Genomic DNA, 27,300 nt, shown 5'->3' with positions numbered 1-27,300 from the left:
TGACATCTCTTTGTCCGTTTCAAAGGAGATTGTTTATTTCTTGTAATTCTGCCAACGTTTACAGTAGCAACACCAGGAACATCTCTTCAGAGGCAACACATTGCACATACAATACTCTGTCCTGCTCAATAACAGCACAGTGCTAAACTTAAAAGTAGCTCTCCACTAGAATAGTAGTAGTCATAGGAGACAACCAAGAATCACTACAACTCACAAGAAGCCAAACAAAAAACCTCTCGTCTTCACACGACAATGTTACACACCGACACAAACAAAGGACCGACACTATTGAGGAGCCAAATCATAGAGGATGGGTTGGTGTACTGCAGTGAGAGTTAGATGAGGGTTTACACAGCTTGGACAGACTTGGACCTTAGGTTTCATTGCAATGCCGTTCCATCTTCCCCTCCTCCGGAAAGGGCAGGGCGAGCGACCTAGCGTGGCTTTTATGTGTGTGTGTGTGTGGGGGGAGGGGGGGGGTTACTGTATGTATGCAGGATGAAATCAAGGCCCAAGGATAGAAGACCTCCTTAGATTGGGTGCCTGAAGTTTTTGCCAGCGAAAACAGCCTTGTCTCCAAGCTCCTCCTCAATCCTATGGAAGGGAAGGAAGTCAGTCAGTTTGAGGTTTCAACACTTGAACCGTTATAACAGCTAAAAGAGGAAGTCATAAAACAGCCTAGTATTATCCTTAATATTTGTACATTTAGATGACTGATATTTGGGCCAAGTCTAGCTCGTTTAAGTCATATGATATATCTAATGAAGGAACATATGACATGGTAGATATCCTAGCGACAGCATTTTATACTGCTGAGTTAAGAGTTTTTAAAAAACGGAGCTCACCTGAGCAGCTGGTTGTACTTAGCCAGACGCTCAGACCTGCACGGAGCACCAGTCTTGATCTGGAGAAGGAAACACAGCATATCAATTACTGAAGTTCACTGGAACACAGCATACCAAGTTATCAGTACACTCACTGTAGCTCAGGGCAAACTGAACAACTTTGGTGAGGGAGCGTGCAGTTGCATTGAATGTAATAACATGTAGAATATCACTAAAGGACAGAACAAATGTCTGTCTGTAGAGGTTTGAGCCAACAACGCTGTGGTTTCCAGGCCACACCAGTAGTAATGTCTACGTATTGATCTGAAAAAGAGGTGTAGCCTACCTGTCCGGTGCAGAGACCGACAACCAGGTCAGCAATGAAGGTGTCCTCTGTCTCTCCAGAGCGATGGCTGACCATCACTCCCCAGCCGTTTGTCTGGGCCATCTTGCAGCTACACAGGAAACAGGTACAGGATCAATGTCTGTCTTTGTATAAAATGCTTGTGATGAATCAAATTCCCTTCTTGGGATTAATAAACAACAACTACTGCTGCTACCACCACCACTACCACCACCACTGCTACCACTACCACCACTGCTGTTGTTTCCCTGAGCAAGTCAAAATGGATGCCAGTGGTACAGAGCCAGTTGGTGTCGCTCACTAAATATGAATTGGTTGCCTGTGTGTGGACCAGTACTCACGCCTGCAGGGACTCTGTGACGGAGCCGATCTGGTTGACCTTGAGCAGCAGGCAGTTGCAGGCCTTGTCGGCCACACCCTTGGCGATGCGCTTGGGGTTGGTGACGGTCAGATCGTCACCCACCACCTGGATGCTGGTCTCCGCCGTGAACTTGGACCACGCCGCCCAGTCATCCTGGTCGAAGGGATCCTCAATGGACACCACTGTAGAAGACAGAGGAGGATGGTTGTGAATGGGTTAAGTTGTTAGAGCACGTCGTTGAGGACACTACTGGGGAGAGAAGTGGTAAGCAACTTTAAAGCCTAATTGACTGCAATTAGACATTTGTTGTTCAACGGATTTACCTTCGGTTCGCATACATCAGGGATAACTCTAGCTAGAGAAGTATTACAGTACGTTAAAGTATTACAGTATTAACGTATTACAGTATTAAAGTATTACAGTATTAAAGTTAAAGTATTACAGTACGTTAAAGATAGAGGCTCTGGCCTCTTACAGGGGGCGAAAGTCAGTCACTCAGCCTAACAGAAATGGCACCCTATTCCCTACATAGTGCACTACTATTAACCAGAGCCCTATGGGTAGTAGTGTGCCCTATAGGGAATAGTCTGCCATTTGGGACTGTAACCGGAGTCTTAACAGTACAATGAGGATGAGTGTTTCTCTCAGTAGCAGACCTGGGTAATCCTTCATCTAGTGGTCGTGGTACTGCCGACCCCCAGGCAACCTATCCCCCTTGGTGATGGGGGCCATGGTCAAAAGTAGTGCACTATATTGGGAATAGGGTCCTGGTCTAAAGTAGTGCACTATATAGGGAATAGGGCTCTGGTTTAAAGTAGTGCACTATATAGGGAATAGGGCTCTGGTCTATAGTAGTGCACTATATAGGGAATAGGGCTCTGGTCTATAGTAGTAGTGCACTATATAGGGAATAGGGCTCTGGTCTAAAGTAGTGCACTATATAGGGAATAGGGCTCTGGTTTAAAGTAGTGCACTATATAGGGAATAGGGCTCTGGTCTAAAGTAGTGCACTATATAGGGAATAGGGCTCTGGTCTAAATTAGTGCACTATATAGGGAGTAGGGCTCTGGTCTAAAGTAGTGCACTATATAGGGAATAGGGCTCTGGTCTAAAGTAGTGCACTATATAGGGAATAGGGCTCTGGTCTAAAGTAGTGCACTATATAGGGAATAGGGCTCTGGTCTAAAGTAGTGCACTATATAGGGAGTAGGGCTCTTGTCTAAAGTAGTGCACTATATAGGGAATAGGGCTCTGGTCTAAAGTAGTGCACTATATAGGGAATAGTGTGGCATTTGGGACACATGAACACCAACCTGGGTAATCCTTGACGAAGCTCTTGTAGAGGTCTCCCAGCTGGTCTGGGGTGATGTAACGGCTGGAGTCGTCGGGTGACTTGAAGTCCAGGTCGTATTTCCCGTCCTTGTAGAACTCGGAGGCAGCCACGTCCATGCCGATCACAATCTTGTCGGTGTAGCCGGCTTTGCTAATGGCTTCCTTCAGCAGCTCCAGAGCTGAGAGGAACATAGATAAATTACAGTTAAGATTCCCTCACCATAAATAATGAGATTTGTTGGGCTTTATATATTTATTCATTCATTCTTAGGCTCCCTGTCTAACTCCTGACCTATGTAGAGAGTGTTCATATGCTGTTTAATATGACATGTAGCCTATTTGAAATGATGTCCGCTTCTTAAATTCACCTTTTCATATTTATTCAAAAACTTTTCATTCAAATCCATATGGTTTGGTTTCAATACTTTGAAAACCAATTGGTAGGTCCATTGAGTCACTAAAATAGATAGGTGTTGGTTAAACTGTGATTTTAATGAATGGAGCAAATTTGGAGCGGGAGTAAAAAAAAAAATCTGTGAGTGTGGAAACGTTTTTTTTAGCAAAGCGTTAGGAAAGACATGGAGCGGAGCTGAGCGTATGGACCGGAGCGGAGCACCGGAGCGGAGCGTATGCATCGCTCCATGAGCGACGAGCGGGATTTCCAACCGCTCCACTCACATGTCAACTCCACTCACATGTGTTGATTGAAATACACTGAGCTACACTGAGTCAAACAGAGCTACTACAGTGGCTGCCCAGTCTGTACATTATTCAGTATTGGATTGAGGCCTTCATTTAGAAAATCATCTGTCGCCTCCGGAGTAGCATTCCTAGGCAATGAATAGAAAGCGCCACACCCACATAGGGTCACGGTGGTGTGAACTCTACGGGAGGGGAAGATGGGGGAGAGGAGGCGAAGGAGTCTTAGGTGAAGTACTAGAGGGTTCTAGGAATGTTAAACTCAGTGGACATTCCCTCTCAGCTAAGGCGCAGAAGTGTAAGGAAGTAGTATCACACAGCTGATTATCCAACTGAAGTTGACGCCGCAGTGGTGCCATACTGCTGGTCATGTGACAACTGTTGCTGTAGAAAAGGACTATACATCTGACTGATTAATGGATTGATTGATTAAGTGACTGACGCTCATCCTCTCTCTCACCTTCTTTGTTCTCCAGGATGTTAGGGGCGAAGCCTCCCTCGTCTCCCACGTTAGTGGCGTCCTGGCCGTACTTCTTCTTGATGACGTTCTTCAGGTTGTGATAGACCTCGGCTCCGATCCTCATGGCCTCCTTGAAGGTGCTGGCTCCTACAGGGAGGATCATGAACTCCTGCATGGCCAGCTTGTTGCCTGCGTGAGAACCTCCGTTGATCACGTTGAAGGCCTTGGACAGAGACAACAGAGGTTTGAACTGAAGTTTCAAATCAAACTGAAGTTTCAAATCAAACAAAATGAAAAAGTGTTCAAAGACGACTGAAGAAAGAGTACAACGTACAGTTGAAGTCGGAAGTTTACATACACCTTCGCCAAATACATTTAAACTCAGTTTTCACAATTCCTGACATTTAATCCAAGTAAATATTCCCTGTCTTAGGTCAGTTAGGATCACCACTTTGTTTTAAGAATGTGAAATGTCAGAATAATAGAAGAGAGAATGATTCATTTCAGATTTAATTTCTTTCCTCACATTCCCAGTGGGTCAGAAGTTTACATACACTCAATTAGTATTTGCTACCATTGCCTTTAAATTGTTTAACTTGGGTCAAACATTTCGTGTAGCCTTCCCCAAGCTTCCCACAATAAGTTGGGTGAAATTTGTCCCATTCCTCTTGACAGAGCTGGTGAAACTGAGTCAGGTTTGTAGGCCTCCTTGCTCGCACATGCTTTTTCAGTTCTGCCTACAAATTTTCTATAAGATTGAGGTTAGGGCTTTGTGATGGTCACTCCAATACCTTGACTTTGTTGTCCTTAAGCCATTTTGCCACAACGTTGTAAGTATGCTTGGGGTCATTGTCCATTTGGAAGACCCATTTGCGACCAAGCTGTAACTTCCTGACTGATGTCTTGAGATGTTGCTTCAATATTTCCACATAATTTTCTTACCTCATGATGCCATCTATTTTGTGAAGTGCACCAGTCCCTCCTGCAGCAAAGCACCCACACAACATGATGCTGCCACCCCCGTGCTTCACGGTTGGGATGGTGTTCTTCGGCTTGCAAGGCTCCCCCCTTTTTCCTCCAAACATAACGATGGTCATTATGACCAAACAGTTCTATTTCTGTTTCATCAGACCAGAGGACATTTCTCCAAAAAGTTCGATATTTGTCCCCATGTGCAGTTGCAAACCGTAGTAAAAACAACTGTGGCTTCTTCCTTGCTGGCTTCCTTGCTGGCTTCCTTGCTGGCTTCTTCCTTTCTGAGCGGCCTTTCAGGTTATGTTGATATAGGACTCGTTTTACTGTGGATATAGATACTTTGTACCTGTTTCCTCCAGCATCTTCACAAGGTCCTTTGCTGTTGTTCTGAGATTGATTAGCACTTTCACATCAAAGTACGTTCATCTCTAGGAGACAGAACACGCCTCCTTCCTGAGCGGTATGATGGCTGCGTGGTCCCATGGTGTTTATACTTACGTACTATTGTTTGTACAGATGAACGTGGTATCTTCAGGCGTTTGGAAATTGCTCCCAAGGACGAACCAGACTTGTGGAGGTCCACAATTTTTTCCTGAGGTCTTGGCTGATTTCTTTTGATTTTCTCATTTTTTGATTTTCTCATGATGGGAAAATCAAAATAGGCTTGAAGGTAGGCCTTGAAATACCTCCACAGGTACACCTCCAATTGACTCAAATGATGTCAATTAGCCTATCAGAAGCCATGACATCATTTTCTGGTATTTTCCAAGTTGTTTGAAGGCACAGTCAACTTAGTGTATGTAAACTTCTGACCCACTGGAATTGTGATACAGCAATACACATTTCTAAGTGAAATAATCTGTCTGTAAACAATTGTTGGTTAAATTACTTGTGTCATGCACAAAGTAGATGTCCTAACCGACTTGCCAAAACTATAGTTTGTTAACAAGAAATTTGTGGAGTGGTTGAAAAACTCGTTTTAATGACTCCAACCTAAGTGTATGTAAACTTCCGACTTCAACTGTAAGTCAGCTTTAGCTCAGCAGGATAACACAGTCTTGGTCACATAAAGATGACTCACACATTAGTAAACGCAGACTTAAAATGGGACTGGGAGGATGCCATTAAACTTAATGGGGACTGGGAGGATGCCATTAAACTTAATGGGGACTGGGAGGATGACGATAAACTTAATGGGGACTGGGAGGATGACGATTAATGGGACTGGGAGGATGACGATTAATGGGACTGGGAGGATGACGATTAATGGGACTGGGAGGATGACGATAAACTTAATGGGACTGGGAGGATGACGATAAACTTAATGGGACTGGGAGGATGACGATTAATGGGGACTGGAAGGATGACGATAAACTTAATGGGGACTGGTAGGATGATGATAAACTTACGGGGACGGGGAGGATGACATTGGGATTGCCAGCGAGGTCAGCGATGTGACGGTAAAGGGGGACGCCTTTCTCAGCAGCACCGGCCTTGCACACAGCCAGGGACACGCCCAGGATGGCGTTGGCACCAAACTTAGCTGAGGGGGGGGAACAGAAAACGAAGAGCCCATAAAACAAACAATTTCTGCCTTTTTTCCCTCATTTTCCTAACTTGTTGATTCGTACTGTATTCAAGTTGACTGCTGTTCTTTTTGTTTGCCTAGGGACTACAGAAGGTAACATGACATGTCTGTACCTGCATTGAAGCCTAGTACACTGGAATGCACTGCCTTCACTGTACACTCTCAACTCTATGCTAAAATTCCATTTTCCTAACAAAAGGAAAGTAACCTACACTTGTTCTCTGTGCCGTCCATGTCCAGCATCAGCTGGTCAACCTTCTCCTGCTCCAGGACGTTGACATTCTGAACGACAGGACAGACACAGAACAACACACTGGTCATTAGAGAGATGGGAGGGAACTGACAACAAACAGACAAAAAAGGTTAGTTCAAAGTTCAAACAGGTTAGCTCAAAACACCTGTCTCGAAGGACGTTTAGGTTCACTAGTACACACAGCATCTTGAGGTGCTACTAGCCAGGTTAGGTAAATTACCTGAGACCTCTGTAACTCTGGTCACTGAGGCGAGTACAGTGGTGTATACATACCAATAATAACATCTTACAGATAAGTTCAACAGACCAAGAGGATGTATTGTATCTAGCAAACTCCATGGGGTAAAGAAAAACGCTAAACGGAACTTGAAGTGATGTCTCTTCTCTTACACTCTGACTTCATTGTACTCAGTCAGGATTGTTCATAGCTGCTCTATGCCATACTGTACATTCTATGCAACACTGACTTGACACTAGCACAACATGCAGAATGTTAGTCAAACAGTAAATGTTCCTACCTGCCGTACAAGTGCAGGTGCAATAGTTTTATTGATATGATCAACAGCTTTTGAGACACCTGCAGAGGGACAAGCAGAGCGTCACGACCCAGGGAGAAGTAGACCATGCAAGAGCAGCGGGCATTACTAGACGATCACAGAGCAAGATCTCGCTAATATTATCTGCTGTGGTGGCAGCAACTAGGCTGCTTAAACAAACATCACGTGGAATGATCTACTATCGGGATCATGGGGTAATCACAGAAATAGAATGACAATATGGCCGCCGGCCGGTCCACCCATCCCCGGAACGTTGACTTGGAGGAATGTCCCTTCTAGTCATTATATTTGTATGGCCGTAATAACGATTTAGAAAATCTGTGATCGTCTGTGAATGCCTGCCACAGAGGTTAGTTAGTTGTCAAATCACGGCAAACCCACTCGAAAGTCATGCTTTCATCATCAACCAGTTCATTTCAGTGTTATCTCTGTCTTACTCCTGTTGCTCCTCCACACTGTGTATTTACCTGGTTACACAGAGCCGGGGCCAAGAACTCATTAATATGTTTAACAGCCCTTTTCACCCCTGACAGGAGGAGGAGAGAAGGATGAAGTGTCAGAGAAAGAAATTATGAAGAACGAAGGAAAGAAAGAAAAATGTAATGGAAAAATGGTATAGAGTGAGCTGTCTACTAGCCTGGTCCCAGATCTGTCTGTGCTGTCTTGCCCAACTCCTATGGTTATTACCACGGCAACCACACGAGCTGGCCATACAACACAACGAGATCTAGGACCAGGCTAGAGTACGTGGACATTGGAAATGAAAGCAAACATTGGAAACTAGCTATGATACATTCTAAGATTAGTATGTTGCTAAAGTCCCCTTAAAATACAGTGCCTATAGCCTAGTGAAAAGTCTACACATACCTAGCACAGTCTTCACATTTTATTGCCTTAAAATTCTAATCTAAAAAGGGATTACATTTGAAAGTGAAAGAAAGTTATAGAAACATTTCCAAATTAATAAAAAAATAACATGTCTTGATTTGCGTATGTCATCACACCCCTGTGTTAATACTTGATGGAGGCACCTTTGGCAGCTATTACAGCTGTAAACCATTTTGAATAACATTCTACCAACTTTGCACAACTCTTACAACCCCATAATGACAAAGCGAAAACAGGTTTATAGACTTTCTTTATAAAAAAGAAAAAGCAGAAATACCTTATTTACATAAGTATTCAGACCCTTTGCTATGAGACTCAAAATTAAGCTCATAATTATTCTTGAGATGTTTCTACAACTTGATTGGAGTCCACCTGTGGTAAATTCAATTGATTGGACATGATTTGGAAAGGGACACATGTCTATATAAGGTCCCACAGTTGTCAGAGCAAAAAACAAGCCATGAGGTAAAATTAATTGTCTGTAGGATTGTGTGGAGGCACAGATTTGGGGAAGGGTACCAAAAAATGTCTGCAGCATTGAAGGTCCCCAAGAACACAGTGGCCTCCATCATTCTTAATTGGAAGAAGTTTGGAACCACCAATACTCTTCCTAGAGCTGGCCGCCCGGCCAAACTGAGCAATCGGGGGAGAAGGGCCTGCTCTAAGAGGTGACCAAGAACCCGATGGTCACTCTGACAGAACTCCAGAGTTCCTCTGTGGAGATGGGAAAACCTTCCAGGACAACCATCTCTGCAGCACTCCACCAATCTGGCCTTTAATGGTAAAGTGGCCAGATGGAAGCCATTCCTCAGTAAAAGGCACATGACAGCCCACTTGGAGTTTGCCAAACGGCACCTAAAGGACTCTCAGACCATGAGAAACAAGATTCTCTGGTCTGATTAAACCAAGATTGAACTCTTTGGCATGAATGCCAAACGTCACGTCTGGAGGAAACCTGGCACCATCCCTAGGGTGAATCATGGTGGTGGCAGCATCATGCTGTGGGGATGTTTTTCAGTGGCAGGGACTGGGAGACCAGTTATCTTCGGGGGGAAAGATGAACGGAGCAAAGTACAGAGAGATCCTTGATGAAAACCTGCTCCAGAGAACTCAGGACATCTGACTGGGGTGAAGGTTCACCTTCCAACAGGACCACGACCCTAAGCACACAGCCAAGACAACACAAGAGTGGCTTCAGGACAAGTCTCTGAAGGTCCTTGAGTGGCCCAGCCAGAGCCAAGACTTGAACCCGATCGAACATCTCTGGAGAGACCTGAAAATAGCTGTGCAGCGACGCTCCCCATCCAACATGAGCTTGAGAGGATCTGCAGAGAAACTCCCCAAATACAGGTGTGCCAAGCTTGTAGCGTCATACCCAAGAAGGCTCTAGGCTGTAATCGCTGCCAAAGGTGCTTCAACAAAGTACTGAGTAAAGAGTCTGAATACTTATGTAAATTTGATATTTCCGTTTTTCATTTTTATACATTTGCAAAAATGTCTAAAAACGTGTTTTTGCTTTGGCATTGGGTATTGTGTGTAGATTGATGAGGGAAAAAACGATTTTTAAAAACTATGTAACGTAACAAAATGTGGAAAAAGTCAAGGGGTCTGAATACTTTCCAAATCAATTGTTTTAATTTTAAGGAAGCAAAATGTGAAGACTGTGCAAGGGGTGTGTAGACGTTCACTATGCACTGTAAATGACTGGTAACTAGCTAGTCCAATCAGAAGAGGGAGTTGTGCGTACCTTTGCCCAGGTAGCGTGTCTTATCGTTGTCACGGAGCTCCAGAGCTTCATAGATACCAGTAGAGGCACCGCTGGGGACTGCAGCCCTGAACAGACCTGGAGAACACAGAATAAGAGAGGATGTAATGAGTCTAATCAATTTCATCTGAGGAAGAAAGATGTAAATGATTCTATTTCATCTCTATTTACTGACATACTGCAGGATGAAACCTGAAGAAGACAGAAGTGAACCATGTGGACTATGTAGTTCTGTCCTTGACCTGTTCTTGTCAATTGATGTTTTGTATTATGTAATTCTGTATTAAGTTTCATGTTTTGTGTGGAACCCCAGGAAGAGTAGCTGCTGCTTTTGCAACAGCTGATGGGGATCCTAAATACCAAATACCAAATCAGGGCCGGTATTCACAAACTGATCTGAAACCAGGGCCGGTATCCACAAACTGATCTGAAACCAGGTCCGGTATCCACAAACTCATCTGAAACCAGGGCCGGTATTCACAAACTGATCTGAAACCAGGGCCGGTATTCACAAACTGATCTGAAACCAGGGCCGGTATCCACAAACTGATCTGAAACCAGGGCCGGTATCCACAAACTGATCTGAAACGAGGTCCGGTATTCACAAACTGATCTGAAACCATGTCCGGTATCCACAAACTGATCTGAAACCAGGGTCGGTATCCACAAACTGATCTGAAACCAGGGCCGGTATTCACAAACTGATCTGAAACCAGGTCCGGTATCCACAAACTGATCTGAAACTAGGTCCGGTAATCACAAAGTGTTGCAGAGTAATAGTGCTGACCTAGGATCCGTTTTGTCTTTTAAACCATAATGAATGAGAGGGGGGACCTGATCCTAGATCAGCACTCTAATTCTGAGACACTTTGTAAATATGGGCCTAGACTACATTACCGATCCAGTTCCTAACACATTGACTGACTACATTACCGATCCAGTTCCTAACACATTGACTGATCCAGACTACATTACCGATCCAGTTCCTAACACATTGACTGATCCAGACTACATTACCGATCCAGTTCCTAACACATTGACTGATCCAGACTACATTACCGATCCAGTTCCTAACACATTGACTGATACAGACTACATTACCGATCCAGTTCCTAACACATTGACTGATACAGACGATGTCTCCAGGATGCGACTGCGGTCTCAGCCTCAGGCAAACACCAAGGGCAGACATTTTGGATTCAGCCATGTGAAGAAAGATAATGGATATGCACATTTGATTCTAACTGCTCATAGGAGACACACAGAGAGATTCAGGCCATAAATTCAGGATTACCAAATCATCTGGAAATCAGATATGGGATGCTTGATATAGCCTAGCACTAAATCCCAATAAACCTACTCAGATTGATTGAGTCTTAGTGACTTGTTTTCAAGTCAACTTCAATCAAAACAGAAATACAAAGCATGCAACATATTGCATTTGTCACATGCAATCTCCACAGACAAACATTGGCAGTAGAATGGCCTTACTGAAGAGCTCAATGACTTTCAACGTGGCACCGTCATAGGATGCCACCCTTCCAACAAGTCAGTTTGCTAAATTTATGCCCTGCTAGAGCTGCCCTGGTCAACAGTAAGTGCTGTTGTGAAGTGTGAATGTCTAAGAGCAACAACGGCTCAGTCGCAAAGTGGTAGGGCACACAAGCTCACAGGACAGGACCATTGGGTGCTGAAGCGCGATACGCGTAAAGAATATCTGTCCTCGGTTGCAACACTCACTACCGAGTTCCAAACTGCCTCTGGAAGAAACGTCAGCACAAGAACTGTTCGTTGGGAGCTTCATGAAATGGGTTTCCATGGCCGAGCAGCCGCACACAAGCCTAACATCACCATGCGCACTGCCAAGCGTCAGCTGGAGTGGTGTAAAGCTTCCAACATTTACTCTGGAGCAGTGGAAACGTGTTCTCTGGAGTGATGAATCACACTTCACTATCTGGCAGATGGACTTGACGAACGAATCTGGGTTTAGCGGATGCCAGGAGAACGCTACCTGCCCCAATGCATAGTGCCAACTGTAAAGTTTGGTGGAGGAGGAATAATGGTCTGGGGTTGTTTTTCATGGTTCGGGCCCCTTTGTTCCAGTGAAGGGAAATCTTAACGCTGCAGCATACAATGACATTCTAGAACATTCTGTGCTTTCAACTTTGTGGCAACAGTTTGGGGAAGGCCCTTTCCTGTTCCAGCATAACAATACCCCCGTGCACAAAGCATACAGAAACGGTTTGTTGAGATCGGTGTGGAAGAACTTGAATGGCCTACACAGAACCCTGACCCCAACCCCATCGAACACATTTTGGGATGAATTGGGGAATGCCGAATTCACCCTTTAACCGAGAATAATACGTAACAGTAAGTTCATCTTTTGAACTTGTAGGTATCTTTTTATATCATAGGCCTACATTCTGTTAGATACCTTTGTCTACCTACTAATAGCCTAATATGGCTTTTTTGTTGTTGTTGTTGTTAGAAAACCCATCAATCAGAGGATGTGAAAGTCACTTTCACCCCAGAGGATTCCTACTGGATCTGAAAATAGAAACGGAAACAAAAGACGATATAGAGAATGTAATTCAAGCCCCTTTATGTTATATATCAGAGACACGTTACATCTGGCTGCCCTTCTGCTCCAACAATACCCTTTTTATACAGCAGCAGACAACACAAATTGTGCATCCCAGGTTCCCTATTCCCTAGATCAGTGTTTCCCAACTCTGATCTAGGCACTCGAGTACCACCAATAGTACATCTTTATTTTTGTGGCCATGGACAAGTACACCTGATTCTACTTGTCAACGAAATCATCAAGTCCTTGACAAGTAGAATCAGGTGTTTTTGTCTGGGGGCTACAACAAAAATGTGTACAGTTAGGGGTACTGGAGGACTGGAGTTGGACTGTTAGGGGTACTGGAGTTGGACTGTTAGGGGTACTGGAGGACTGGAGTTGGACTGTTAGGGGTACTGGAGGACTGGAGTTGGACTGTTAGGGGTACTGGAGGACTGGAGTTGGACTGTTAGGGGTACTGGAGGACTGGAGTTGGACTGTTAGGGGTACTGGAGTTGGACTGTTAGGGGTACTGGAGGACTGGAGTTGGACTGTTAGGGGTACTGGAGGACTGGAGTTGGACTGTTAGGGGTACTGGAGTTGGACTGTTAGGGGTACTGGAGTTGGACTGTTAGGGGTACTGGAGTTGGACTGTTAGGGGTACTGGAGTAGGACTGTTAGGGGTACTGGAGTTGGACTGTTAGGGGTACTGGAGTTGGACTGTTAGGGGTACTGGAGTTGGACTGTTAGGGGTACTGGAGTTGGACTGTTAGGGGTACTGGAGTTGGACTGTTAGTGGTACTGGAGTTGGACTGTTAGGGGTACTGGAGGACTGGAGTTGGACTGTTAGGGGTACTGGAGTTGGACTGTTAGGGGTACTGGAGGACTGGAGTTGGACTGTTAGGGGTACTGGAGGACTGGAGTTGGACTGTTAGGGGTACTGGAGTTGGACTGTTAGGGGTACTGGAGTTGGACTGTTAGGGGTACTGGAGTTGGACTGTTAGGGGTACTGGAGTAGGACTGTTAGGGGTACTGGAGTTGGACTGTTAGGGGTACTGGAGTTGGACTGTTAGGGGTACTGGAGTTGGACTGTTAGGGGTACTGGAGTTGGACTGTTAGGGGTACTGGAGTTGGACTGTTAGTGGTACTGGAGTTGGACTGTTAGGGGTACTGGAGGACTGGAGTTGGACTGTTAGGGGTACTGGAGGACTGGAGTTGGACTGTTAGGGGTACTGGAGTACTGGAGTTGGACTGTTAGGGGTACTGGAGGACTGGAGTTGGACTGTTAGGGGTACTGGAGGACTGGAGTTGGACTGTTAGGGGTACTGGAGGACTGGAGTTGGACTGTTAGGGGTACTGGAGGACTGGAGTTGGACTGTTAGGGGTACTGGAGGACTGGAGTTGGACTGTTACGGGTACTGGAGGACTGGAGTTGGACTGTTAGGGGTACTGGAGGACTGGAGTTGGACTGTTAGGGGTACTGGAGGACTGGAGTTGGACTGTTAGGGGTACTGGAGGACTGGAGTTGGACTGTTAGGGGTACTGGAGGACTGGAGTTGGACTGTTAGGGGTACTGGAGGACTGGAGTTGGACTGTTAGGGGTACTGGAGGACTGGAGTTGGACTGTTAGGGGTACTGGAGGACTGGAGTTGGACTGTTACAGATACTGGAGGACTGGAGTTGGACTGTTACAGATACTGGAGGACTGGAGTTGGACTGTTAGGGGTACTGGAGGATTGGAGTTGGACTGTTACGGGTACTGGAGGACTGGAGTTGGACTGTTACAGATACTGGAGGACTGGAGTTGGACTGTTACGGATACTGGAGGACTGGAGTTGGACTCAGGGTGATGATGTCTCATAGTGATTTTCTAGAAGCTCTATGTCCCTAGTTGTAAAATGTGTGATAGCACTGCAGCAATGGCAGCTTCCTCTGTGTTATTACTTATTTCATTCATCCCTCCATCCCATTCACTTCTCCCCCATGGATTTGACCCTATCACAAAACATGTCAGTATACAGGTGTTGACCTTTCCATCACTTATAATGTGGAATGTTCCGGAATGAATGTTACTTATTGCTCACGTATACCCTTTAAATCATACAGTATATAATTGGAAAGCTTGGGTTCACAGCTATCCATCAAGCACATCTTCAGGACTGTTCAGATAAAACAGAACTTTGACCTTCGACCTCTAGGATACATATCGTAATTACCTGTATAAATTGCTTTAAAAAAAGGAAACCCTGATAGATTTTAAACGTTGTTTTACCAGTGGTTCTGAAAGGTCATGACATCACCTTTCAAATAATATAAATCAACTTTGAAAGCACCAGCTATAACTATTGTTTATAGATAGCCCAACTGACATTACCCCGTTGGAAGTTTAGTCATAGAATTCAACTTTACAGTATTGTGTGTGTGTCAAATGGTTCCCCTTTTCACTACATAGTACACTACTTTTGACCAGGGATCATAGGGGTAACACTTAAAGTAATCGTGCTAAAGTAGTGGCATTTGGGAAACAGCCTGGTTTGGGTTTTCAGTTTTCCAGCGGTGACAGATTGGAAATGGAGGGATAGAACTTGATGATAGTCTCCTAAATGACTTCCTCACAATGAAGAACGTAATAAAATACTTGACATTACAGGATTTAATTCAGCTTCTTGCCTTCACCTGATTTTATATCTTTGGGTATGATAAGAAGTATTTTGCTGTGTGTACTCCCTAGTTTAATGATTAACTCTTAACAGATAGTAAATGAAACTATTTATTTAAATATTTATCTGAGTAAACGTGCACTATGTCTATTCCATTGTCGATGTGCAAATGGAAACATAGCAGCATTGATTTCTCAACATCTCTGAAAGAGAACCACAAAATAACCACCGTTGGCTACATTGTTTCAGCAACAGATTGCTACATTCTGTAGCTACACCCTCCCACATCTAGTACTAACTTGGCCACACTGCATACCAGTGAACGGGAAGCAAACAGTAGTGAACTGTCTTCACCTATTAAAAATGGTACAGAAAGGTGTGGCAGAGTATTTCAGTAGTGAGAAAACACTGTTATCTAGCTGTACCTTGACTTCCTTTCCTCTCCCCCAGACTCACTCACTGCCATTTCTAAATTTCACTCTGTGTGTTGTTGAAACGTGTCACTCTGATCTTAAAGGGATAGCGCGAGATTTTGACAATCAAGCTATTTTTCTACTCACCTCGAGTCAAAATGAACCATTTGTATGTCTCTGCGTATAGTTTGAAGAAGTGGAAGGTCGTTTTGAGAGCCATTGCTAACTAGCGTTAGCACAATGACTGAAAGTATATGGGAACAGCTAGCAGTCATTGCGCTAACGCTAGTTAACAACTTCCTTCAAACTGCACCACAGAGACATTAAAATAGTATCCATGAATTCATCTGACTCTGGGTAAGTAGAAAAAGGGCTTAATTGCTCAAATCTCGGCACTATCCCTTTCAAATGTTCTGCTGCTAAACGACTACAGGGGAAACACTGAATCTACTGTATGTGTCTCAGTATGACCAACATTTACCAGTAGGAACCATTACAGTAACATAGTAGAGCTGTCCAAGCAGTGTACCATTACAGTAACATAGTAGAGCTGTCCAAGCAGTGAACAATTACAGTAACATAGTAGAGCTGGCCAAGCAGTGAACCATTACAGTAACATAGTAGAGCTGTCCAAGCAGTCTACCATTACAGTAACATAGTAGAGCTGTCCAAGCAGTGAACCATTACAGTAACATAGTAGAGCTGTCCAAGCAGTGAACCATTACAGTAACATAGTAGAGCTGTCCAAGCAGTGTACCATTACAGTAACATAGTAGAGCTGTCCAAACAGTGAACTATTACAGTAACATAGTAGTGCTGTCCAAGCAGTGAACCATTACAGTAACATAGTAGAGCTGTCCAAGCAGTGAACTATTACAGTAACATAGTAGAGCTGTCCAAACAGTGAACTATTACAGTAACATAGTAGTGCTGTCCAAGCAGTGAACCATTACAGTAACATAGTAGAGCTGTCCAAACAGTGAACCATTACAGTAACATAGTAGAGCTGTCCAAACAGTGAACCATTACAGTAACATAGTAGAGCTGGCCAAGCAGTGTACCATTACAGTAACATAGTAGAGCTGTCCAAGCAGTGAACCATTACAGTAACATAGTAGAGCTGTCCAAGCAGTGTACCATTACAGTAACATAGTAGAGCTGTCCAAACAGTGAACCATTACAGTAACATAGTAGAGCTGTCCAAGCAGTGAACCATTACAGTAACATAGTAGAGCTGTCCAAGCAGTGTACCATTACAGTAACATAGTAGAGCTGTCCAAGCAGTGTACCATTACAGTAACATAGTAGAGCTGTCCAAGCAGTGAACCATTACAGTAACATAGTAGAGCTGTCCAAGCAGTGTACCATTACAGTAACATAGTAGAGCTGTCCAAGCAGTGTACCATTACAGTAACATAGTAGAGCTGTCCAAGCAGTGAACCATTACAGTAACATAGTAGAGCTGGCCAAGCAGTGTACCATTACAGTAACATAGTAGAGCTGTCCAAACAGTGTACCATTACAGTAACATAGTAGAGCTGGCCAAGCAGTGTACCATTACAGTAACATAGTAGAGCTGTCCAAGCAGTGTACCATTACAGTAACATAGTAGAGCTGGCCAAGCAGTGTACCATTACAGTAACATAGTAGAGCTGTCCAAGCAGTGTACCATTACAGTAACATAGTAGAGCTGTCCAAGCAGTGTACCATTACAGTAACATAGTAGAGCTGGCCAAGCAGTGTACCATTACAGTAACATAGTAGAGCTGGCCAAGCAGTGTACCATTACAGTAACATAGTAGAGCTGTCCAAGCAGTGTACCATTACAGTAACATAGTAGAGCTGGCCAAGCAGTGTACCATTACAGTAACATAGTAGAGCTGTCCAAGCAGTGAACCATTACAGTAACATAGTAGAGCTGTCCAAGCAGTGTACCATTACAGACAGTAGCTATTTTCACTCCCCCAAAACGATCTGATCTGCTAGCTCTCTCTAGTAGGTTGTAGGATGTACAGTAGGCTACCCTTACCATGGAGCTAACTCACTCTGCCAGTTGGAGAGGGACTAGCCTGGAGCTAACTCACTCTGCCAGTTGGAGAGGGACTAGCCTGGAGCTAACTCACTCTGCCAGTTGGAGAGGGACTAGCCTGGAGCTAACTCACTCTGCCAGTCGGAGAGGGACTAGCCTGGAGCTAACTCACTCTGCCAGTCGGAGAGGGACTAGCCTGGAGCTAACTCACTCTGCCAGTCGGAGAGGGACTAGCCTGGAGCTAACTCACTCTGCCAGTCGGAGAGGGACTAGCCTGGAGCTAACTCACTCTGCCAGTCGGAGAGGGACTAGCCTGGAGCTAACTCACTCTGCCAGTCGGAGAGGGACTAGCCTGGAGCTAACTCACTCTGCCAGTCGGAGAGGGACTAGCCTGGAGCTAACTCACTCTGCCAGTTGGAGAGGGACTAGCCTGGAGCTAACTCACTCTGCCAGTTGGAGAGGGACTAGCCTGGAGCTAACTCACTCTGCCAGTAGGAGAGGGACTAGCCTGGAGCTAACTCACTCTGCCAGTTGGAGAGGGACTAGCCTGGAGCTAACTCACTCTGCCAGTAGGAGAGGGACTAGCCTGGAGCTAACTCACTCTGCCAGTAGGAGAGGGACTAGCCTGGAGCTAACTCACTCTGCCAGTTGGAGAGGGACTAGCCTGGAGCTAACTCACTCTGCCAGTTGGAGAGGGACTAGCCTGGAGCTAACTCACTCTGCCAGTTGGAGAGGGACTAGCCTGGAGCTAACTCACTCTGCCAGTTGGAGAGGGACTAGCCTGGAGCTAACTCACTCTGCCAGTAGGAGAGGGACTAGCCTGGAGCTAACTCACTCTGCCAGTTGGAGAGGGACTAGCCTAGAGCTAAAACTATTGGTGTATTGTCATGTCTTGTTACTTGTTGTATTTTGAATTGAATTGATTTGAATTAGCATGTGGGAACACAGAGAAACAGACAGGTCAAGTGCTGGAATACCTAAAATACCTATTGATTAACACTATTGATTAACACTATTGATTAACATAGCAGAGCTATTATGAACATATGTTTCCACATTGCAATGATATTTATGATTGGAACCTCTGCATTGCAGTCCACTTTATTCCAATAAGGCAGTACATGTCTTGTCAACAACAAGCTATTGTTAACCAAAGCAGTTGTTGACCTTTCCATCACTTATAAATGTGGAATGTTCCGGAATGAATGTTACTTCTTCCAATTCCAAGATCTAATAAGTATTTTTATACTTTAAATTCATGGAGATACAGTACATTTAGAAAGTACTACAACCTTATTACGTTACAACCTTATTCTAAAATGGATCAAATAAAATAATTGTCCTCATCAATCTACACACAATACCCCATAATGACAAAGCTGAAATATCATATTTACATAAGTATTCAGACCCTTTACTCAGTACTTTGATGAAGCACCTTTGGCAGCAATCGGTGGGAGAAGGGCCTTGGCCAGGGAGGTCCCTCTGACAGAGTTCCAGAGTTCCTCTGTGGAGATGGGAGAACCTTCCAGAAGGACCACCATCTCTGCAGCACTCCACCAATCAGGCCTTTATGGTAGAGTGGCCAGATGGAAGACACTCCTCAGTATAAGGCACATGACAGCGCGCTTGGAGTTTTCCAAAAGGCACCTAAAGGACTCTCAGACCATGAGAAACAATATTCTCTGGTCTGATGAAACCAAGATTGAACTCTTTGGCCTGAATGCCAAGTGTCACATCTGGAGGAAACCTGGCACCATCCCTACGGTCAAACATGGTGGTGGCATCATCATGGTGTGGGGATGATTTTCATTGGCAGGGACTGGGAGACTTGTCAGGATCGAGGAAAAGATAAACAGAGCAAAGTACAGAGAGATCCTTGATGACAACCTGCTCCAGAGCGCTCAGAACCAGGAGTGGCTTCGGGACAAGTCTCTGAATGTCCTTGAGTGGCCCTGCCAGAGCCCGGACTTGAACCCGATCGAACATCTCTGGAGAGACCTGAAAATAGCTGTGCAGCGATGCTCCCCATCCAACCTGACAGAGCTTGAGAGGATCTGCAGAGAAGAATGGGAGAAACTCCCCAAATACAGGTGTGCCAAGCTTGTAGCGTCATACCCAAGAAGACTCGAGACTGTAATCGCTTTTTGCAAACATTTCAAAAAATCTGTTTTTGCTTTGTCATTATGGGCTATTGTGTGTAGATTGTTGAGGGGGAAAAAACAATTGAATCAATTTTAGAATAAGGCTGTAACGTAACAAACTGTGGAAAAAGTCAAGGGGTCTGAATACTTTCAGAATGCACTGTATAAACAACATGAACATTAAAGGAGTGGGCCAAGGAAACAATCCTCCTCCTCCTCCTCCTCCTCCTCCCCCTCCTCCTCCTCCTCCTCCACTTCCGCCCTCCCCTGCACGACACAATGAGCAGTATCACAGTGAGTTGGCACTTTATCAGAACACTTTATCAGAGCACTAAATCAGAGCACTTTATCAGAACACTTTATCAGAGCACTAAATCAGAGCACTAAATCAGAGCACTAAATCAGAACACTAAATCAGAACACTTTATCAGAACACTTTATCAGAACACTTTATCAGAGTACCAAATCAGAGCACTTTATCAGAGCACTTTATCAGAACACTAAATCAGAACACTAAATCAGAACACTAAATCAGAACACTAAATCAGAACACTAAATCAGAACACTAAATCAGAGCACTTTATCAGAGCACTTTATCAGAGCACTTTATCAGAGCCAGACCAGTGCTGCCTGCAAGGGACATTACATGTTTGATTCATTAGCTCATGGGGCACTTAGCTCTGCTAGGTGTTATTCACCGTAAGCTGACGGACTGTTGCCCCACTTTAAAATGTATTCATCACTCTAAAGTGATCAATTCATGAAACCATTAAACAAAACAAAAGAATTAGCAAATCTGACACAGTAGAGATAGTAGTGTTGCTAAATATATCCTAGATAAGGTGCTCAAACTGTTCAAACTGCCCCATTAGAGAGAACTGTGGTATGGACACTCACGCCACATGACTTAATAATGTAAAGTAAAAGTCCCAAAAATTATTCGGGCAAAGGCAGCGTCTGCAAGGCAGGCACCCAAAGTCGAACACAAACCCTTGAGAGAACAACATGTACAGATAGCCCTGCTCCAGTATAATCTCTTACCTTTCTTGGTGTACAGGTCGACCTCCACGGTGGGGTTTCCACGGGAGTCGAAAATCTCACGAGCGTGAATCTTCAGGATCGACATGGTTCTGGAACTACACAGGAGAGAGAGAGAGGAGAGAAAGAGGGTGGGAGAGAGAGGAGAGAAAGAGGGTGGGAGAGAGAGGAGAGAAAGAGGGTGGAGAGAGAGAGGAGAGAAAGAGGGTGGAGAGAGAGAGGAGAGAAAGAGGGTGGGAGAGAGAGGAAAGAAAGAGGGTGGAGAGAGAGAGGAGAGAAAGAGGGTGGAGAGAGAGGAGAGAAAGAGAGTGGAGAGAGAGGAGAGAAAGAGGGTGGAGAGAGAGGAGAGAAAGAGAGTGGAGAGAGAGGAGAGAAAGAGGGTGGAGAGAGAGGAGAGAAAGAGCGTGGAGAGAGAGGGGAGAGAAAGAGGGTGGAGAGAGAGAGGAGAGAAAGAGGGTGGAGAGAGAGGAGAGAAAGAGGGTGGAGAGAGAGGAGGAGAGAAAGTAAGAAAGAGGATGTTAGTTCTAAGATGGCCGCCACCTCACTCTCTCCCCATTTAACCAGTGGATAAAGTTACTATTAGAAGTTCTAACATCAGAATTATCAACAGTGAAAATGAATGGTGCTAGTCAACGAACAATTGAGGCCTGGATAAATATACTTGACTCTGTAAAGAACAATCTCAGCTGAAGCCCCACATATACAAACCAGTTATACTGTATATATATTTATCTATATGTTTTCTTTCCTTTCAGTCCCACAGGGAAGGGGTGTGGTTCTCTGGTCGTCGTGGGGAGAGCGGGGGAGGATGTAAGGGGAGACACAGGGGATTGATGGGTGGGGGGGGGGGGGGGCTGATAATCAGTGTGTGTGCATCTATCAGTTCCACATACATGTCAGTAAATACACACAACAAGCAGGTCACATGGGGGGAGAGGTGTTGTGCCATGAGGTGTTGCTTTATTTGTTTTTTAAAAAACAACAGTTTTGCTGTTCACTTGCGCTAATTGAAATGAAAGGTAGTTGATTGTCTGGTGGGGTAAGTGTGTATGTGTGTGTGTGTGTGTGTGTGTGTGTGTGTATGTATGTGTATGTGTATGTGTATGTGTATGTGTGTGTGTGTGTGTGTGTGTGTGTGTGTGTGTGTCCTGCTTTGTTAAAACACATTGTTTCTTATAAAGAGAAGAAGTGATGCAGTCAGTCTCTCCTCAACTCTTAGCCAAGAGGGGCTGACTTGCATAGTATTGATATCAGCCCTCTGATTACAATGAAGAGCAAAACGTGGCGCCCTGTTCTGGGACAGCTGCAGCTTAACTAGGTCCTTATTTGTAGTACCTGACCATATGACTGGACAATAATCAAGATAAGATTAAAAAAACTAAAGCCTGCAGGACTTGCTTTGTGGAATGTGGTGTCAAAAAAGCAGAGCATCTCTTTATTACGGACAGACCTCCCCATCAACCATTGAATCTATATGTTTTGACCATGACAGTTTACAATCTAAGGTAACACCACGTAATTTAGTGTCCTCAACTTGTTCAACAGCCACACCATTCATTACCAGATTCAGCTGAGGTCTAGAACTTTGGGAATGATTTGTACCAAATACAATGCTCTTAGTTTTAGAGATGTTCAGGACCCGTTTATTACTGGCCACCCATTCCAAAACAGACTGCAACTCTTTGTTAAGGGTTTCAGTGACTTCATTAGCTGTGGTTGCTGATGCGTATATAGTTGAATCATCAGTATACATGAACACACATGCTTTGTTTAATGCCAGTGGCAGGTCATTGGAAAAAATAGAAAAGAGTAGAGGGCCTAGAGAGCTGCCCTACGCTACACCACACTTTACATGTTTTACATTAGAGACGCAACCATTAAAGAAAACCCTCTGAGTTCTATTAGATAGATAGCTCTGAATCCACGATATGGCAGAGGTTGAAAAGCCATGACACACACGTTTATGTTCAACAGGTTATGTTCAATAATATCAAAGGATGCACAGAAAACTAACTTAAACTAGCTTCCACAATCTTGTTATCAATTTCTCAGAGATAGAAAATATGGAAAAGAACAAACAACGCAAGAGGAAAAACGAATAATTCAGCAGTCCATTAATCAGTCGGTGTGTGTACGTGTGTGTGTGTTGTGGGGTTCAGAAGTATTGACACCTCACACACTAGCCCTCAGTGAAGCAACGCACTAGGTCTGAAGTCAGGACTTGATATGACAGAATCCAACAGTATAAAAGCATAAAGGTTAACATTGTAAAAAATAAAAGCATAAAACGCAAAAACAAAAAAGTCAACATAAAAGTCCACCGACTATACCTATGTATCAAATGCAAAAAGGGGAAATTAGTTGAGAGACCTGTGAATATAGACAGGGAACATACAGTATGACACCTGACAGGGAACATACAGTATGAGGCCTGACAGGGAACACACAGTATGACACCTGACAGGGAACACACAGTATGACACCTGACAGGGAACACACAGTATGACACCTGACAGGGAACATACAGTATAACACCTGACAGGGAACATACAGTATAACACCTGACAGGGAACATACAGTATGACACCTGACAGGGAACACACAGTATGACACCTGACAGGGAACATACAGTATGACACCTGACAGGGAACATACAGTATGACACCTGACAGGGAACATACAGTATGACACCTGACAGGGAACATACAGTATGACACCTTACAGGGAACACACAGTATGAGGCCTCACAGGGAACATACAGCCTCACAGTACAACGTTTTGGTTCAAAGTAATTTCTCTCTACAGTATACATTTACTGCATTGCTAAGATGTGAGAACCTTCCAGAAGGACATCTCTGCAGCACTCCACCAATCAGGCCTTTATGGTAGAGTGGCCTGGCAGAAGCCACTCCTCAGTAAAATGCACATGACAGCCCGCTTGGAGTTTGCCAAAAGGCACCTAAAGGACTCCTAGACCATGAGGAACAAGATTCTCTGGTCTGATGAAACCAAGATTGAACTCTTCGGCCTGAATGCCAAGCATCAAGTCTGGTGGAAACCTGGCACCATCCCTACGGTGAAGCATGGTGGTGGCAGCATCATGCTGTGGGGATGTTTTTCAGCAGCAGGTACTGGGAGACTAGTCAAGATCAAGGGAAAGATGAACGGAGCAATGTACAGAGAGATCCTTGATGAAAACCTGCTCCAGAGCGCTCAGGACCAGACTAGGGCGAAGTTTCACCTTCCAACAGGACAACAACCCTAAGCAACCAGACAAGACAATGCAGGAGTGGCTTCAGGACAAGTCTTTGAATGTCCTTGAGTGGCCCAGCCAGAGCCCGATTGAACATCTCTGGAGAGACCTGAAAATAGCTGTGCAGTTTGGCCCAGCAGCCAGGTCTAGGAGGAGTCTTGGTGGTTTCCATCCAACCTGACAGAGCTTGAAAGGATCTGCAGAGAAGAATGGGAGAAACTCCCCAAATACAGGTGTACCAAGCTTGTAGCATCATAACCCAAGAAGACTCGAGGCTGTAATTGCTGCCATAGGTGCTTCAACAAAGTACTGAGTAAAGAGTCTGAATACTTATGTAAAATGTAACAAAAACAAAAAGTCAAGGGGTCTAAATACTTTCCGAATGCGCTGTACACGTACCTCAGTGGTTGTGTCTTCTTAACCCTGGCTTGTGAGCTTACTTACTTTACCTTATACATTCACTGTGATGTAGCCTAGTCCTGAGCATTTCTCTTGTCTATTAAGCAGCCCAGCTATCTCTTCACATTCCAAGTCTCAAGTGTGAGGAAAGAGAGATTTTAGACCAGACAGAGGCTCTATATTCAGCTTCCCAAATGCCAACTCTATAAAAACGAATGCCCTATATAGGGAATGGGGCACCATTTTGGAACACAGACAAGGCCCTGGTTGCCCCTAGAGCAGGGTTCCCCAACCTAGCGGACCGAGCGACGAATTTGGCCTGCGATGTGGTTTTATTTGGCCGCCGAATTTTCATTCTTGGACACGAAAAGACTATAAAAACACCAGGAAATCAGCTCCAAGTGATATTCATTTTGTTCCCAAGTATTCCCACGCATAACAGAGAGACACGTGATAGTATACAAATGTAAGCAAGGTTTGAAATGATCAAATATTATATCTGTTTAGGCTTCTTGCGGTCAATTTTTACTGTCTACAAATTATTTGTAATTATGTTCCGGCCTCCCTGACCATCCGCTCAAGAAAAATCGGCCCGCGGCTGAATTTAGTTGATGAACCCTGCACTAGAGTGACCGGACTATGTCCCCCAATACAGAACACAGCGTATAGATCTGTTTTTATCTGTATTTGCCTGGACTTTCAGTTCATCTACCCCCACTGTTATTAAATGCATGAATGAACCCCATGTTCCAGCCCCAGCCACTAAAGCCCGACAGACAGACACTCCACCAACCAACCCCTGCTGGACCAATGGAAAATACTCTGGCCTTAAATGTCCATAGTGTGGAAACTTGCCACTGGCTACAAATGACAGAAAGGGAGGGCAGAGGGGCAACTGTCAGCCCGCATTAACAGACGCATGCATACAGAGACACGACTCTGCTCTCCATAGCACAGTAATGTTTAGCCTACAGTCGGACCACACAGCACCTAAAGTCACCTGACATTTAAGGGAAACAAAACATAATCCCGTGGTAGTAATAACAGCTATAACACATTGGTTATAACATGTAGCTATAACACGTTATGGTTTTTCCGTCTGCCTTGTCTGATAGGCTCCTAAATGGCTTTCTCACAATGAAATAAATTATAAAAGGGACTTGACATTCCAGGATTAAATTCAGCTTCTTGCCTTCACCTGTTTTTCATTATCTCTGAGTGGGTATGACAAGGAGGTTTTAAATTATCTCTAACAGGTGGGGCTCCCGAGGCGCTCCCGAGTGGCGCAGCGGTCGAAGGCACTGCATCTCTGTGATACAGGCGTCACTACAGACCCTGGTTTGATTCCGGGCTGTATCACAACCGGCTGTGATTGGGAGTCCCATAGGGGCAGCGTACAATTGGCCCAGCGTCGTCCGGGGTTTGGCCGGGGTAGGACGTCATTGTAAAACATAATTTGACTTGCCCAGTTAAATAAAATCAATAAAGATAGTAAATGAAACTATTTATCTGAGTAAACGTGCACTATGTCTATTCCATTGTCGATGTGCAAATGGAAACATAGCAGCATTGATTTCTCAACATCTCTGAAAGAAAACCACAAAATAACCACAGTTGGCTACATTGTTTCAGCAACAGATTGCTACATTCTGTAGCTACACCCTCCCACATCTAGTACTAACTTGGCCACACTGCATACCAGTGAACGGCAAGCAAACAGTAGTGAACTGTCAACATCTATCAAAATGGTACAGAAAGGTGTGGCAGAGTATTTCAGTCGTGAGAATACACTGTTATCTAGCTATGTGATCGCAACTTGACTCCCTTTCCTCTCCCCCAGACACACACACTGCTGTATCTAAATGAGTAACATGTCGCCAGCTGACGGGAGAGTTTAAAATAGACGAGCTACCAAGCTTCAAGACATGGCCAGGCAACATCATGTCATGAATAGCATTCCAAAAAACTGAAAGCTCTAAAATGAAAATACAAAAGACCAAAGATATAGACCACTGAGAGAACTCGGCATTTTCGGTGATGATGATGATGATTATGATGAAGAGGATATGTCATCAGATGTCATCTACAATGTCATCAGACAAATAGTCTAAAAGTAGCGGATATTTTATCAAATTTGAGACAAGAAGCAATTATAGTCATTACTAAGTAAACTAATTCCGCAAAATAATAAATACAATATACGTTTTCATCTTACCTTTATCAGGCCTAACCGTGTGCAAGGGTAGTGTTCTCTCTCGTTCAGTCGACAGAGAAGGCGCTCGTGACAGTCCACGGTGCTGATAAGTGGACAGAATCCAGGAAGTGATTTCCACCTCGCTATCTGATTGGCTAGGAGGGACTCACGCGGCATGAGAGTGCGAGACATACTGCACGTTCTCCAGCGGAATCACGACTACGACTACGCCTAGAAAAAAAAACATGTGGTGTCTTTTAAACCGTCACCCCCCAAAACGTAAGGGATATCACGCCTAAAAAACCTAACTGCAGCAGAAATGTAATAGGCTACAAATTGTTGAAATGATCCAACATGAGTGGGCACGGAGAGGGTGACGTAACGATGCAGGAAACTGACGCAGAGTTGAGTACGTGCAGAATATCAGCTGCACGTACTCATATCTCCTCTGCGACAACACAGATTTTCAAGAGACACATCAGCTTTTTTTTGTCACATCCCCCAGCTTGCATCTCATGTTTCAGTGTCTTTATGTCTCAAA

At 44.5% G+C, this 27,300-nt stretch overlaps 1 protein-coding gene across 2 annotated transcripts; it reads right to left on the bottom strand.

Annotated features, from left to right (window-relative positions):
- eno1a (enolase 1a, (alpha)) lies at positions 1-26,919 on the bottom strand. Of its 2 annotated transcripts, none has more exons than XM_071373175.1 (12): positions 26,781-26,919; positions 20,917-21,011; positions 10,049-10,144; positions 7,881-7,939; positions 6,816-6,885; positions 6,425-6,558; positions 4,041-4,263; positions 2,863-3,060; positions 1,530-1,731; positions 1,171-1,279; positions 846-904; positions 1-594 (listed from the first exon to the last, which is right to left on the bottom strand). In XM_071373175.1, the coding sequence occupies exons 2-12, from the start codon at positions 20,999-21,001 to the stop codon at positions 531-533; spliced, it is 1,299 nt and encodes a 432-aa protein (XP_071229276.1). In that variant the 5' UTR covers positions 21,002-21,011; positions 26,781-26,919; the 3' UTR covers positions 1-530. The 2 variants fall into 2 exon arrangements, with proteins under 2 accessions (XP_071229276.1, XP_071229275.1); XM_071373174.1 differs by lacking the exon at positions 7,881-7,939 and adding an exon at positions 7,375-7,433.
- Positions 26,920-27,300: the final 381 nt, after the last annotated feature.

Source organism: Salvelinus alpinus, chromosome 28, assembly GCF_045679555.1.
Source record: "Salvelinus alpinus chromosome 28, SLU_Salpinus.1, whole genome shotgun sequence".
Classification (NCBI taxonomy): domain Eukaryota; kingdom Metazoa; phylum Chordata; class Actinopteri; order Salmoniformes; family Salmonidae; genus Salvelinus; species Salvelinus alpinus.
This window is presented reverse-complemented; position numbering and strand designations above follow the sequence as displayed.

Coding starts and splice junctions, on each gene's coding strand:
- eno1a (XM_071373175.1), bottom strand. CDS start 21,001: ATGTCGATCCTGAAGATTCACGCTCGTGAGATTTTCGACTCCCGTGGA. Junction 6,886..7,880: donor CCCCGGCTCTGTGTAACCAG/GTAAATACACAG, acceptor CCTGTCGTTCAG/AATGTCAACGTCCTGGAGCA. Junction 3,061..4,040: donor CATCCTGGAGAACAAAGAAG/GTGAGAGAGAGG, acceptor TGTTCCTCTCAG/CTCTGGAGCTGCTGAAGGAA.